The 13,565-nt window shown below is 38.0% G+C and overlaps 1 protein-coding gene across 1 annotated transcript in view; it reads right to left on the bottom strand.

Moving 5' to 3' along the window:
• The window catches only part of dnah5 (dynein, axonemal, heavy chain 5), a 97,952-nt gene that overhangs the window by 32,630 nt on the left and 51,757 nt on the right, over positions 1–13,565 (bottom strand). Inside the window, exons 60-66 of the mRNA XM_059338345.1 lie at positions 10,274–10,541; positions 9,367–9,490; positions 8,354–8,461; positions 7,448–7,562; positions 6,629–6,805; positions 3,578–3,781; positions 2,256–2,435 (exon numbers count right to left, since the gene is read on the bottom strand). Coding sequence (XP_059194328.1) covers positions 2,256–2,435; positions 3,578–3,781; positions 6,629–6,805; positions 7,448–7,562; positions 8,354–8,461; positions 9,367–9,490; positions 10,274–10,541 — 1,176 coding nt within the window. The remainder of the gene's footprint in view (positions 1–2,255; positions 2,436–3,577; positions 3,782–6,628; positions 6,806–7,447; positions 7,563–8,353; positions 8,462–9,366; positions 9,491–10,273; positions 10,542–13,565) is intronic.

Here is a 13,565-nt window from a genome sequence, read left to right as displayed (position 1 = left end):
GCTGTGTTACACACTAAAGCAAAATATCGGAATCAAAGAGGAGAGGCAGGGTGTTCTCATAGAGGTTGTAGAGAATAAGTGAAAAACAGAAGATGTGTGAATAAAAGAGACAGAAAGGGGGGAGACGAGAGGAAAAACAAGGAAAGGGGACAGAGACGGAAAAAACAGGTGAGCAGAGGCAAAAGGGGCAGACAGGATTGAGGAAATGAGATATGGCAGATGGCAAAATAAATAAAAAAAGGAGACCTGGTAAGGAGGGAAGAAAATCAGGTACAAAAGAACAACACAGTACACGAATGGAAAGCAGAGGTAATCATTAGGCAAAGTTTTAGTGAACACAATCAAAAAGTATAACTGCTTTCTGTGAGTTGAAGCTTTTAAATGATCGTCATGCATCAGCAGACTACACTGGAAGGAAGTCAAACTAGAAAAAGGATTTGGGACGTTTGCCTGAAATCCCAGGGTTTAATGTGTGTGCGTGTGTGCGTGTGTGTGTGTGTGTGTGTGTGTTGCTGCCCCTTATTAATCGAGGATTTTCTGTACAGAATCTGCTCTGCTCCCCTCTGCTGTGTGTGGCATTAATAATTCCTCGGAGAAAGAAATAAATACTGACCAAAACAATAACGTGCCGGTGCAAAGAAGCCATTAATTAGTGCAGCTCGAATATAAAAAAGATATGTCAGTCACTTCGATGTAAACACAGCCCCATAATAATCAGTATATCTCATTTTACTTTGTTGTTAAAGGGCAGTGGAGTTTAAAAAGTGCATAATCTTTATCTAACATCTTTACATTGGCATAACTTTATTGATTTTAGCTTTTGCTGATGCAAGGACCAGATTGGTAAAAAAATATATATATATAAATGAACATTAAAATGCTGTCTAAAGTATTAGATAAAGATGAGTAAGTTATGATCTTAATATAAATATTCTGATGTTCACTCACACAGAGCAACCAAACTCTATAGGGGGTGATCTAAACTGGTAGATAGATAGAATAGATTATAATTAATTTGTTCTTTTGAATTTGATCTTTTTCCACCAAAAAGGGGTCGCTGATGGCAGTTGCAGAAGAATTTCAGTCCTATCTATCTCAATACAGAATGAGTCAACTTCTCACTTGATTTATTACCTAAAAAAAAATTCTCATGACAATCATCAGGAGAGAAGAAAGGCAATGCGTATCCACGGCACTGTGTACTTTTAATGAGCCGTGAACTTGTTTGTCGTTGTCCGTGTTTTTGGTCACACTGTATTTTCACTTAATGTTTATTTGAACATTTTGTTCAGTAAAAATGGAGACACTCCAAGGAGTCAGTGTTAATTTTTTCAGGTGAGTAACGTACATTTTGTTTTTGTTTTTTGATTAACATCCCGGTTAATGCTACAGTTAATGCTAACATGAATTAGCAATGACTCGCATGCTAAGCTAGCAGCCAAGTGCAGTCAAGTTGCCGCAGCTGGTGTAGATGTGGGTGTCGAAGTGCAGTGTCCTCGATTGTCAGTCAGATCCACCTATAGATCCACCTCTCGCTCCTCCCCAGTCCAAATATGGTCTGCTCCCAGTTTCCAAAAACAAGATGGCGACAGACGAAAAGAAAGAGGCGACGAGTGTAACGCTGAACTCGATGCTTCCAGCGGGCAGTCCACAAACCAATGGGTGACGTCATGGTGACTACGTCCATTATTTATACTTTTGGGTTTGTACTAACATGATTAAATTTAAATATGCCCTGGGAACTTGACTTGAAATGCATCCGATTTTTATTTTTGTATGCTCATGATCAATGGATAAAAGCCTGATTCTCTCTCTGTCTGTCTGAAATTTTTTGGGCACTTCTATTCCTTACAGCATCAGCAAATTGTTGCTGCCAGAATGTGGGAATATGAATAAATCCCTTTCATATCAGGCACAGTCTGTGCTGTATTCAGTAGCCTGGGGCACTTCTGCAGAGAAACAACATCCACTTTAAGTGTTTCTTTTTCATCCGAGTGGAAGACCATGGACTTTGCCCAGGGAGTGTGTGTGTGTGCAAGTGTGTGCATGCTGCTGTTTGTTGGGATAACGATGACAGGTGTATTGCAATGAGCGTTTGTAAAAGGGAGAGTTTAAGAGGCTGTCATTGTGCATGTTTGTGGACTTCTATTGAGCTTCACTTTACCTATTATCTTTAACTTCACATATTATCAATAAGCAGGGTGGCTGTTTGACCTTTCTGCTGCACCAAGGAACAGCTGTGTTCGATTTCTTACCTTTAAGGGTAAAACCTCCTTGTTGATGGAGAAGAAGGAGGCCATAGCTTTTGTCCAGGATGCAAGGCCGGCCACATTTCCACACACCCTCTTGGCTGTTTCAATGTTGTAGTCGGGCATGTCAAAATAAGGCTGCAGCAGCTCCACCATTTCCTCATTAATGGAGTCTTTGGGGAATTGCTGCAAGGCAGGCAGGGGGGAAGAGAGGTGGTGGTGATTGAAGAGGGAGAGAGGGTTAGGGAAAAAACATTTCAGGCAGTACATGTACTCAGAGAATATAAATATTTACCACACACACAACTTGTAAAAAAAGCACTGTAGTAACAGCCTCTGTTACTTAAAAACAATGATATGAAATGAAAAACAAAATGAGAAAAATGATGAGTGGAGCTGTGGTGAAGGTTAAGGGTAAAGATTGTAAGCAGCGCAGGTAGTGAAAGCTACAGATGAAAAAGAGAGAACAGCTCATATGCAGAAATCTGGGAGAGAAATCTAAGAGGAACACAACACAGAACAGAAAAAAAGATTGTGCAGGAGTAGGTGAAAGAGAAAGAGGCAGACAGAAAAAGGCAAGGAAGCAAAAAGATAAAAGATACGTACAAAGGGGCACAAGGTAAGATAAAAGATCTGGTGTAGCTGGGTGACGAGAGAGATGAAATAAAAAATAACAGGAAAAACGGTGAGAGAGGTGGGTAGACAGAAAGAACATAACAATGAGAGGGGAGTAAAAGTTGAGGCAAATCTAAGAAAGTTGTGGATTGTTATGGATTCAAATCTGAGCAGGGAAATCCAAAACCACATTATGTCCTCATACTGATTGTGCCCATTTTACACATTATCATGACTAAATAATTCCACCTTGGCATTTATTTTTCAAGTAATATAAATCAAATGTGCACAAATATGTATTTCTGAACTTTTAAAATCATATTCAGAAGAGCATACAAGTAACCTTTCAAATGTAGCCTGTAGTCTTGATGTCATTATTACTGCAACAAACCAAAGTTCTTCCCATACACAACAGGTAACTTTAACAACAACAGTGGATTTTTTTTCAATTGAAAAGTGAGTATAATGTGAATATAAAAAGTATAAAACATTCTGAAACACTCCTAAAAAGTACTTGTAGCACCTTAAGGCAGGATACTTTTGACTACAATATTATTTCTATGTTAATTGGGAGCTGGGGCTGGTCCTTTAGTAATGTATGTTTCTCATGTTTAACAATGTGAAAAAGGTGGTTTAGGGCATATGTGAGCAGGCCTTCTGCAGCATCTATTCCCAACTTCAATCTCAACTAAATCTGTTATAGGCGAGTGTACCTGCAGGCTGCCCAGGAAGTTCCCAGCTGTCATGAGTTTTAGGGACTCCTGCCAGGACGGCGTGTTGCAGTTCTTCTCTGGGTCGATCTTCACTGTGTTGACCCGCCTTTGGAAGAGCAGCAGCACACAGTCCATGATCCGCATGATGAGGTGGGGGGGGCGACCAAGTGTTCTTACAGTGGCAATGTCTGATGGCTTGATTGTCTGAGTGGGTACAGAAAAAAAGACATATTTGTGTTTTTAATGGGCAAACATACTGGCTGTAAACAGGATATGCCTTAAGGTGAGACAAAGATGAAAGCAAAAATTAAAAAAAAATTTGTTCATTACGTATTTGTATGACAGGACATACGGGACATATAAAAGGAACTTTGAAAATATAAAACAGAGGAAGTGTACAAAGGAAATGAAACAACAAAAGCAATGACAATGAGAGAAAGAGCATAGAAAACAGTAAGTATAAACTCCAACATTTCTGCATCTCAGAGGGACAGAGAATTACTTCAAGGGGCTGATTAAAATGAGAGAGGCAGCAGGAGAGTAGAGAAAATGTTCCAGTGAGAGTTCTTTGGCTGCTTCATCAGGCCCCCTGCCCGCTCATCTCATTTCTTCTCCTTTGTGCACTTTCCTCTCTTCTGCTCTCTCCTCCCTGATCCATTTCTACCCTGTTTTATCAGCCGATGTGTAGTGTGAAACTCTCGTCAGAGAGTCAGCCAGCAGATGGCTGCAATATGATCTCCTCGAAATTCATGATTTCTCCTAACAAAATCCTACAAACTTTGATAGAAAATCTATTATCGTTATCTTTCTTGATCACAAGTAGGCAACCAATTGTTTCCAGGTTCCTTTGCACAGATGCCACAATTGAAACTGGAAACTGTTTTAATTACCAAATTGCTCATTTCTAGATATCTAAGATCAGAATCACTCACTTGTTTTTCTCTTTGGAACCTAGTTATTGTAGCATTTAATAATGTGTCATGCAACAAGATTGATTTGGTCTCCAAACTCTAACTAACTACTGTCTGTTGACTACTGTCATGACATTACTATTGTGGTGATGTATTTTTGTCGGGCCTTTTGACAAGTCAAAACTGGACATAACCTTTTCATACAATAAATAAATGAAGAATCTTTCCTTACTTTCAATATATTTGTAAACAAATACAACGAGAACAATCCTAATTCTGCTTTTATTATCCTGAATCTTTTGAGACTAGGAATGCTAAGCACTGTTTTTTGCTGCATTGTTTGTGCTAATTAGGAGTTAAGCTTGAAAAACACCTCTGCACTGACTATAAGCAGCAGTATGGGAGAACTATGCACTAGTTAACAGAACTGTGCGCTGTCTGTTTAACTTCATATCACCCTTTGAAGTATGTCAAGTTGAGAGTGATCTTAATGACTGCATCGTGGCATGAATGATGTGAGGTTCACAAATAAATGCCTCCATTTTTCAACCTCAACCAGTAGAAGCGTAGAAACCTCTTGAATCAGTGGCCACATATCTAGTTCTACAACAGTCCAGTTTTGTGCACCAACAGCACATTTGAAACCCCCTATTACACATGATCAAAATGCATGACTATCAATCTAGACAGATTGCCTGCCAAGGTTTCCCTGCTGTGAAATATAAGGTTTATATCAGCAGCAGCAGCAACAGTAAAATTCTAATCAGGGACCTGCCATAGGAGATCTGTATGCAGCCTTCTACCCAGGAGGACAGCTTTAATTACAACGCAGCTCCAGGCCCCATAGCACCATGCTAACTTCAGACACAACCGCTGTTACACACATACACAGACGGTGCTGGAAAAGCTGGAGGCAAAACCTGCATGCAGCTCCACACAGGAAGTCACAGAGTGCTCTAAGTGGTACCCTAAAGCAACACTAAGTGAGAGCAGGGAAAATATTGGTGGGGGAGACATAAAGCCACACAGAGGGGTACAATAACAGCACTGACACAAAGTTTACTGAAAATTTCAAACCCTGGGGCTATCTTTACAGGCACACCTGTGCTTGGACAAATAGTGCATATGTGCAGCAGAGAGATCCATGATCCAGTAGGCTTCGATGGAATTGTAAATACAAGAGGAACTAAAAAATATATCCAAACAAATACTATATGCATGCTTTTTATATAAATTAATCAATATATTGGACAGTTTATTTTTTAAAGAAAAATAAATATTTAAAATATATATTAGCTACCCTAATGATTAGGCTCATATGCATAATTGCGTAGCTTCTAATGGATAATTCTATTTCCTTTGATTTATGAACTCTTCCTGTGGAGAAACTTTTAGATTTAGTGATCCTTAATATTAATATCACCTCGCATTGAGGATTCCTTACATGGTGATAGCATTTTGTATTTTTTTAATGGAGATACAATAACAATATCATGTGCTACCTTCAAAAACATCATCATAATTAGGCTTTTTGGATCTGGATTGTGCATCACAACTTTAATTATAGTGGGTTTCTAGTTGCTTCCTAAATATATCAATGGACTGGGGCAATGGATTATAAATTGAAAGAGCACAATAATTTTGTTGCAGCTACTGACAAAGCTTATTCAACTTTTTCTTTAATCAGGAGGAGCCGTACAGATATCTTAAACAGTGGTATTGGAAATTTAATTCTAAAAGTAACTGGGAACTATTTAAGTGGTGCAGTAACTGAGGAAGCAGTTGACAGTGGTCATTTAATAGCAGCATTATGGACCAGCTGAAGGAAAGATATTATTTTTTTAAATTTCCAACTAATATTATTTATTTTTCTTGAAAAGAATAGGTTATTTTTTTCGTTGTCTCAGTAATAAAATTGTCAAACCATATTTTACTTACTTTTGTGAGTTAATATAAACCTAACAATATATAATATTCCGTCATATTGATTGCAGGCCCCTGAATTGAATCAAAACAAAATTGTACCATGGAAAACTTTGTGATATCAGTGAATATAATACTGTTGTTGAAAGAGTCAAAATAATATTTTATAGCGATTAAACTTGTGAATTCCACCACTAGTTTTCAAGGTTCTTCATACCTGCAGTGCTCCCTCTGCTTCCTGAAGAGCTGGCCGGGCAGCTTCAAGTTTCTCCTCAGCGATGGCCTTGTCAGCTGAGATGCTGTCGACAATGGCCTGGGCCTTGTCTTTCACTTTCTGCACCTCTACCTTCACTCGCTCTGCTGCCTGGGCTTTTACAGTCACCTCCTTCAATACCTGGGTGTATGCACAACAAATAAACATGATTCAATTCAACAACGATTCAATTCAATCTCAACTTTTATCCCATCTTAAATATCAACAAAACCAAAATAACTGCAAACCTAATTAATTTTGGTAGAACTTATTTGTTAGCACTGCTGTAATAAATTTCAATATCTGTTCTTGCTCAAAGGCAACACGAACTGACCTGAGATATATGAGGTGCAACGAAATGTCAACGGAGACACGAATGATAATAATAAGAATGGGAAAACTGGGGTTGTCTTGTTTAACACACAGTTTCATCACTTAAGCACAAAGAAAATAGATCTTCAAGCATATTAAAACAAATTCCAGCAATGCATAACCAATGTGCACTTCTATTTCCTTTTTAATTTGGAATCATAAGTGAAACTTTATTAGTGACTAATGCAGTCATCTACTTATTCATTAATTTATCCTGGGGCGTGTAAATGCCACTGCTGTTTATGAACATCTACACATCTACCTGCACACACACACACTGACAGAAAAATATAATTAGTAATGGCCAGAATAACAAATATTCAATCCAGAAAACACATACTCACACACACCTGTGTTGCTGTTTCAATTTAATTTCATACAATTGAAAACACTCTCCTGCCTGAAACCTACCATGTCCGCCTTGTCATTGGCAACCTGTAGCTCTTTCTCTTTCACCTCCAGCTCCTTACTGAGTGCTGCTACAGACTCTGACGCCTCCTTCAGCTTCTGGAGACCAGTGTTCATCCTAAACAGGGGAAAAAATTAAAACAAGGTAAGCTATGGCAATTCCAGTATTTTATGTGCTGAACTATGTGAGGCATCTGCACATCTACACCTTAGACATTTTTTTTGTAAATATCCACAAACCTTTAATAAGAATGATATTACATTCTAACAGATTTTTTGGTCCCTTGGGCACCAGGTGGTGGAAATATTTATACATTATTTAGCAGAAAAGCAGCTTATCATCCTTGGTCAGCTTTTAAGATGCTGCCTCTGGTTACATAAAGCTAGGTAGCTAGGATTGCTGATAAGAAGACATGAGTAGAAATAAAGAAATATTATGTTGTTATGAGCTCTGCGATGTATTTCAAATGCCATTATCTTAAATGACTCCTGACTGATGGTTCTGGACTGGCCCCTTTGACCACAGCTGACAGCTTACTCATTTGGACACATCCTGATTATCCATCACTGTCTGGGCCATTAGAGAGCTAATAACTACTGACTAAGATGAGTGGGTTCAATCTTGACAATCTACCGGAGAAAATAGCTGTATTTTTAGGAAAAATTATTAATCGTGTAATTATCGATGTCTCACTTATGATTGGCCATTCATGGTGACTAAGAGGAAGACTAGACTTAAGATGTAAAAGTCATAAAAGAAAGAGAAAATGTGCAGTTCTGTATATGCAGCAGCTAAAAGTCTTCATACAAATATGGAATGAAAGCCATCTTCAGTTTGGCTACAAACAATCTTACCATTACAACTAGAATTACAACAAATATGTAACTTAATCATGTGAGTGTGTTTACCTGTTGGCCAGGGTCTGGACCTCAGACCTCTTCTCCTTATAGATGGTCTTGTAGCCCTGAATGAAGGACAGGTAGGACTTAGGGGTGACGTGGGTGGATCGTCGGTATCTGGATTTAAATTAGATTACAGTAGGTTAATTTAATGTTATATTAAAAAGCAGGACAATCATTTGCACAATGTTTTATCCTCAACCTCCCCTCCCTCTCCCCTTATTTTCTCTTCTCTTTCTACAATCAGCTCTCTTATAAAGACATAAAATGCCCTCAGAAATATATGCTTTGTGTATATATACACTACTGGTCAAAAGTTTTAGAACACACCAACTTTTCCAGAATTTAATTGAAAATGATGCAGTTTAATGTCTCAGTGTACTCTGAAATTAATGCACATTTGCAACATTTAAAATTCTTTATTGAGCATGATAGTGTTTTGAAAGTAAAAAAAAAGATTCAAAATCACATTTTATGTTGGACTAATGGACTAAAAAAAGACACAAAATGACCAAAAAAGGACACAAAATGACAAAAAAGACACCTAAAGACACAAAATGAATAAAAAAAGACACAAAATGACTTACAAAGACATGAAAAGAATTTTAAAAATTGACAAAATAGCCCAAGACTCCATAGAGTTAAGTTGTTAACCCACTTCTTGTTCCCTGAAAAAAGGCCTACTTGTATAATTCTGAAATGTACATTATTTTTTAGTTTTGGTTAACCTTACCTTTTTTATTTACCTCTGGCATTTCACCACTTACCTTCGTACCCTTTCAAGCTGTTCATTTGACTTGAACTGCTTGAATTTCAATAAAAAACTGGAAAAATTGGGGTGTTATAAAACTTTTGACCGGTAGTGTATATGAAGAAAGATACATTGTTGTGTTTCCAAAGGACTTGTACTGCTACCAATACTCATCAAACTGACGAACATTTCCAGAATAACATGCTGATTTTGTCCAGGAATTGACTATTGGTTTAATAGACACAGGGAGTCTGTTAACAAAATACTGTACCTCTGGAAATAGTCCACGCATTTCTCTGCTACACCATCCTGGAAAGAACCCATACACTGGACTACCTCACTTTTAACCTGGGGTGAGCAGTCGATGTCATAGACTGAGAGGAAGTGCTCTGAAACTGAAGGACAGAAAAAACAGACGAGGAAGAATGAGGGAGAGCAGAATTAAGTTGAGAAAAACACAAGGAGTGGAGTGTGGAAATTAATTAGTGAGACCAGATGGCAAAAATAAATATAAATCTATCAGCTTCTTTAGTACACAATACTCTGACATGCTGTGAGAAATTCAAATTGATTGTCTTCCAAGCAGGGATTACTGTGTAATTGCATGGGGCATTATGGAATATTGGTTACATGTATTTCCTACAACATCTGCATCTTTCTTCTGACCGATTTAAGCAAGTAGGCTATGGACTGGACATTTACAAACTGAATGGCACAGACTTAAAACAACTGAAAGAATTAAGCTTGTACTATCTGTATGTATGAAAAATGTAATTACAATCTATGTCAGTATCAGAAGAAGCTGTTTCAATTGTAAGCAGCATTTTGACTTAACGCCTTGAATATTAATAATTGTTTTGTTTTTTATAACAGACAAATGATAGATGAAGAAATTAGAGCAGGAAATCCCAGCAGCGTGACTACAGTAATCTAACAAAGACAATCTGCAAAGTTCTTATTTTGTTCTGACTTTCATTAATTAGAAAGCACAAGGGACACACTGCACAAGCTGACTGGATGATAAATGTGTGTTGTAATATACAAGTTTAATCAGATTTTACAACACTGAGAAAATGAACAGCAGCCACTCTAAATAGAAGAAAACGTACAGGAATATACACATACGGGGAAACGGCATTAGCAAGGCAGATCATATTAATATTAAATAAAAATGATACCTGCAACAAGAGCGTCTTTTGGCCACCTGCTGAACCAATCCATCGTGCAACCAGATATCAGTGCAGGAAACTTTAATGCTCGGTTGCGGAACTTTTCCCCGACGGGCGAGAAGCACAGAACAACGTGAAGATTATGTCGGACTCGTGACATGAAGTACTCGTACAGTTTCTCGTTGGTTGGCGGGCGCCTGGGAAATTCCCGCTTCATAGCAGGGATGAGATCGCTGAGGATCTCATCAATCTCATCACGAGCAAATAAATTGGACACCTGCGGATAGAAACACATACACCCATTAAAGTCAAAGTACATGATCTATTCATCTCTATGTGTGTTTTTTGCTTGTTGGTTCTTAAATACTGGTTGGATTGCATCTGGATGGAGGTTTTGTATCTGGTGGAATTTTCTGGGTTTTTTTTGTAAATTTTCTTTCTCTGTACAAGAAATTAACTATGCACTTTAAGCTTTAAACCACTTCAGGATGCCTTCCTTATCTCTAATATATGCTTTGTATCCAGTAATTGTGTCTATGTATTTCAACTCTGCTTCAAAACAGGGAGATACAGATCACCATAACACAATTTCAGATGTTTTCTCTCAGCACTCTTATCTAACAAAAGTATTGCGTGTTTAGGATGGCAAATGAGAGCTTAATTCGATCTGGGATTCCTCATGCGAAGCCTTCAGCCTAAATTTTAAAATATTAATCTGTACTTGAGGCACATGGAGACAATAAGTGACAAACATAAATTCGGAAAACACAATCTGAAAAAAGGCCTTCCAAAATATAAACAAGGTAATCATGTGTAGTTTAGCAATGTTTAATATTGATTGTTTATTCATTCAAAGGCAAGATTTCCCCAGTTTACATATTCATTCGAGTAGTTTCTTTTTATTTAAAATTCCTATTTTGATTATATCATAATATGTTCAACCTTCCAACATCTCCCTATAACTTCTATCTTATTTTTTATTCTATATTGCTTAGCAGCTGGTAAATTCTTGTTTATATTCACCAACAGTAACTTAGGATTGATATATTAAGACTGATATTGGAAGGGATTTTCATTTACTTTTAGACAATTTTTACTTTTTGGTTTGCCACAGAACTATAGGCAAATGCTACTTATCCTCCCCATACTGGCTTAGCCTGGTGTTGAGGAATGTCTTCATTATGGAAAAACACCCAGTTTGTCCAGTTTGACATATAGGAGGAGAGAGAGAGAGAGAGAGAGAGAGAGAGAGAGAGAGAGAATAACATAGAGGAGACAGAGCAGGAGAGAGCCTTTGGGGGGGCCTGCTGTGTTGTGGTTTGAAGCTCCATGTCTCTAACCATCTGCTGGGTTACTCTCACATAAACAACAACCTCACACCAACAGCTTGCTTTCCCTTTTTATTTCTCATCTCTGTCGTGGTCTCTCACACAGTCAACAATTCTGCAACACAAACTTTTCTCTCTCACACACACACACACGCACCAACACTCTCACCTGCACACAAACAACCAGACCCAAACTCTGGTCCCCACTTCTATTTACCTCAGGTAAAGCAGCTGCTGTTTAAATTGTTATTTAGGAAGGAAATAGGGGCTGGAGAAGAGCTTGCGAGGAGGTGAAACAGAGGGTGGTTAGGGATGCTATCATGATGAGACGAAGAGCAACAGAATGCAAAGGATGATTGAAAAAGAGAATGAGCAGGTGGAAATTGAGGTAGGTGGAAGACGAAAAGATGATAAAAGAGGTAAATAAGAACTAAACAAAAGGTAAAAAGGAATGAAAGTTAGGAAATCAATTAAAGGTAAGTGGGGGAAAAAAATGAACATGCAATTAAATGCCCAGGGCTGTTAACAACAGCAGCCCATATCGCTGAATATTGCTAAACTGATTTTTCAGTTTAATGGCCATGTTGTTTATTAAAAAATACCATGTATACATGCAATGACCATGAAAAAAAACACACTCGCAATTGTTTGTAGATAATAAAAATGTAGCTTATTTTGCAGTACCATCACACCTGTCGATGTTGAGCTTCTTAAAATGCACTTTGCCTTCCAAGCAAGCATAAGCAATACAAATTTAGCTGTGATCTAAGACTTTTATTTGAGACAAGCTTTATGCTTAGAATTAAGATGCTGTTATAAAACCTGGCCCTGTCTCAAGAGTTTGCTGCTGCTTGATAACAGAACATAAAGATCCCAGAACACAAACACCCAAGTAGTGGGAGCTGGGAACAGGCAGGTAAAAAGGCAGCAATACTCTTATGTCAGCACAAAGCAGGAGTAGGAGGAGCAGCTGGATGGAGACGTATCTGGCAGCGAGGTACTGTATCTAACTGAAATAGCTATGCACTATGCGCAATAATAACTTGCTCACTTTTACATATAAAAACAAAGAAAGAAAAAGGGATTAGCACACTGAATTAATGTTTCTCCCACAGCACCTGACATAATGCAATACTATTATGTGCTTATGCTATTTGTGGCTTGTGCTTAGAACAAAGTTTCAAATTTTCTTTTATTTCTAAAGTTGCCATCCACAGATCCCTCTTTCTCTTACTGTAATGACATCTTTGGTGATAAGGTCATTGGTGTGGTATTTATAGCACTCCCCATAAGAATGAAAAAGAGCAGAAAGCAGGAAGGAGGACAAACATGGAGGTAAAGAAGGAGAAGAAAGGATTATCTGAAGAGGAGATGTATGAAAAGAAAATATGAATGAGGAAGAAGGAGCTTCGAGACACATGAATAACAAGGTGAAAAGGGGTTCTGGAGGGGGAGAGGAAGTGGAGAAGATAAAGGACACAATGGAGAGGGACTGATGAGTAAAAATTGACGAGGAGGAAAATAAAGAAAGGGCAATAAAAAAGAATGGCAGAGACAGAACAGGAGGGAAACCAGAGGGGAAACAGGCAATGACAGGAAGATGAAAAGAAAGAGTTGGAAAAAGGAAGGGGCATCACAAAAAAAGGAGAATAGGTGTGGAGAGAAATATGTAGGAGCAAAAGGAAAATAGGGTTTACTTCTATATCTTTTGAGATATAGCTAAAAAACACTGAGTTAGAGGAATAGAAAAGTGCCTTGGAAATGCTTTATTTTCACCCAGTTATACACTGCCACTCAACCTAGTGCAATAGATGATTCTGGAAGAGCAGCAGAGAAATGTTTAAACTTGACCTTGTTCCTACCGCTGCTGTGACAAAGTAATACAGGAAAAAGGTCATTCTGCAGCTGTAATGCAGAGTGATGCAGTACAGAAAAGATCCAGCTGTATCTGTGCCTTCTGTCAGTTACAGCTT

The sequence above is a fragment of the Centropristis striata genome, chromosome 8 (assembly GCF_030273125.1).
Source record: "Centropristis striata isolate RG_2023a ecotype Rhode Island chromosome 8, C.striata_1.0, whole genome shotgun sequence".
In the NCBI taxonomy this organism is placed as follows: domain Eukaryota; kingdom Metazoa; phylum Chordata; class Actinopteri; order Perciformes; family Serranidae; genus Centropristis; species Centropristis striata.
The sequence above is the reverse complement of the archived record's forward strand: the minus strand, read 5'-3'. Positions and strand labels throughout refer to the sequence as shown.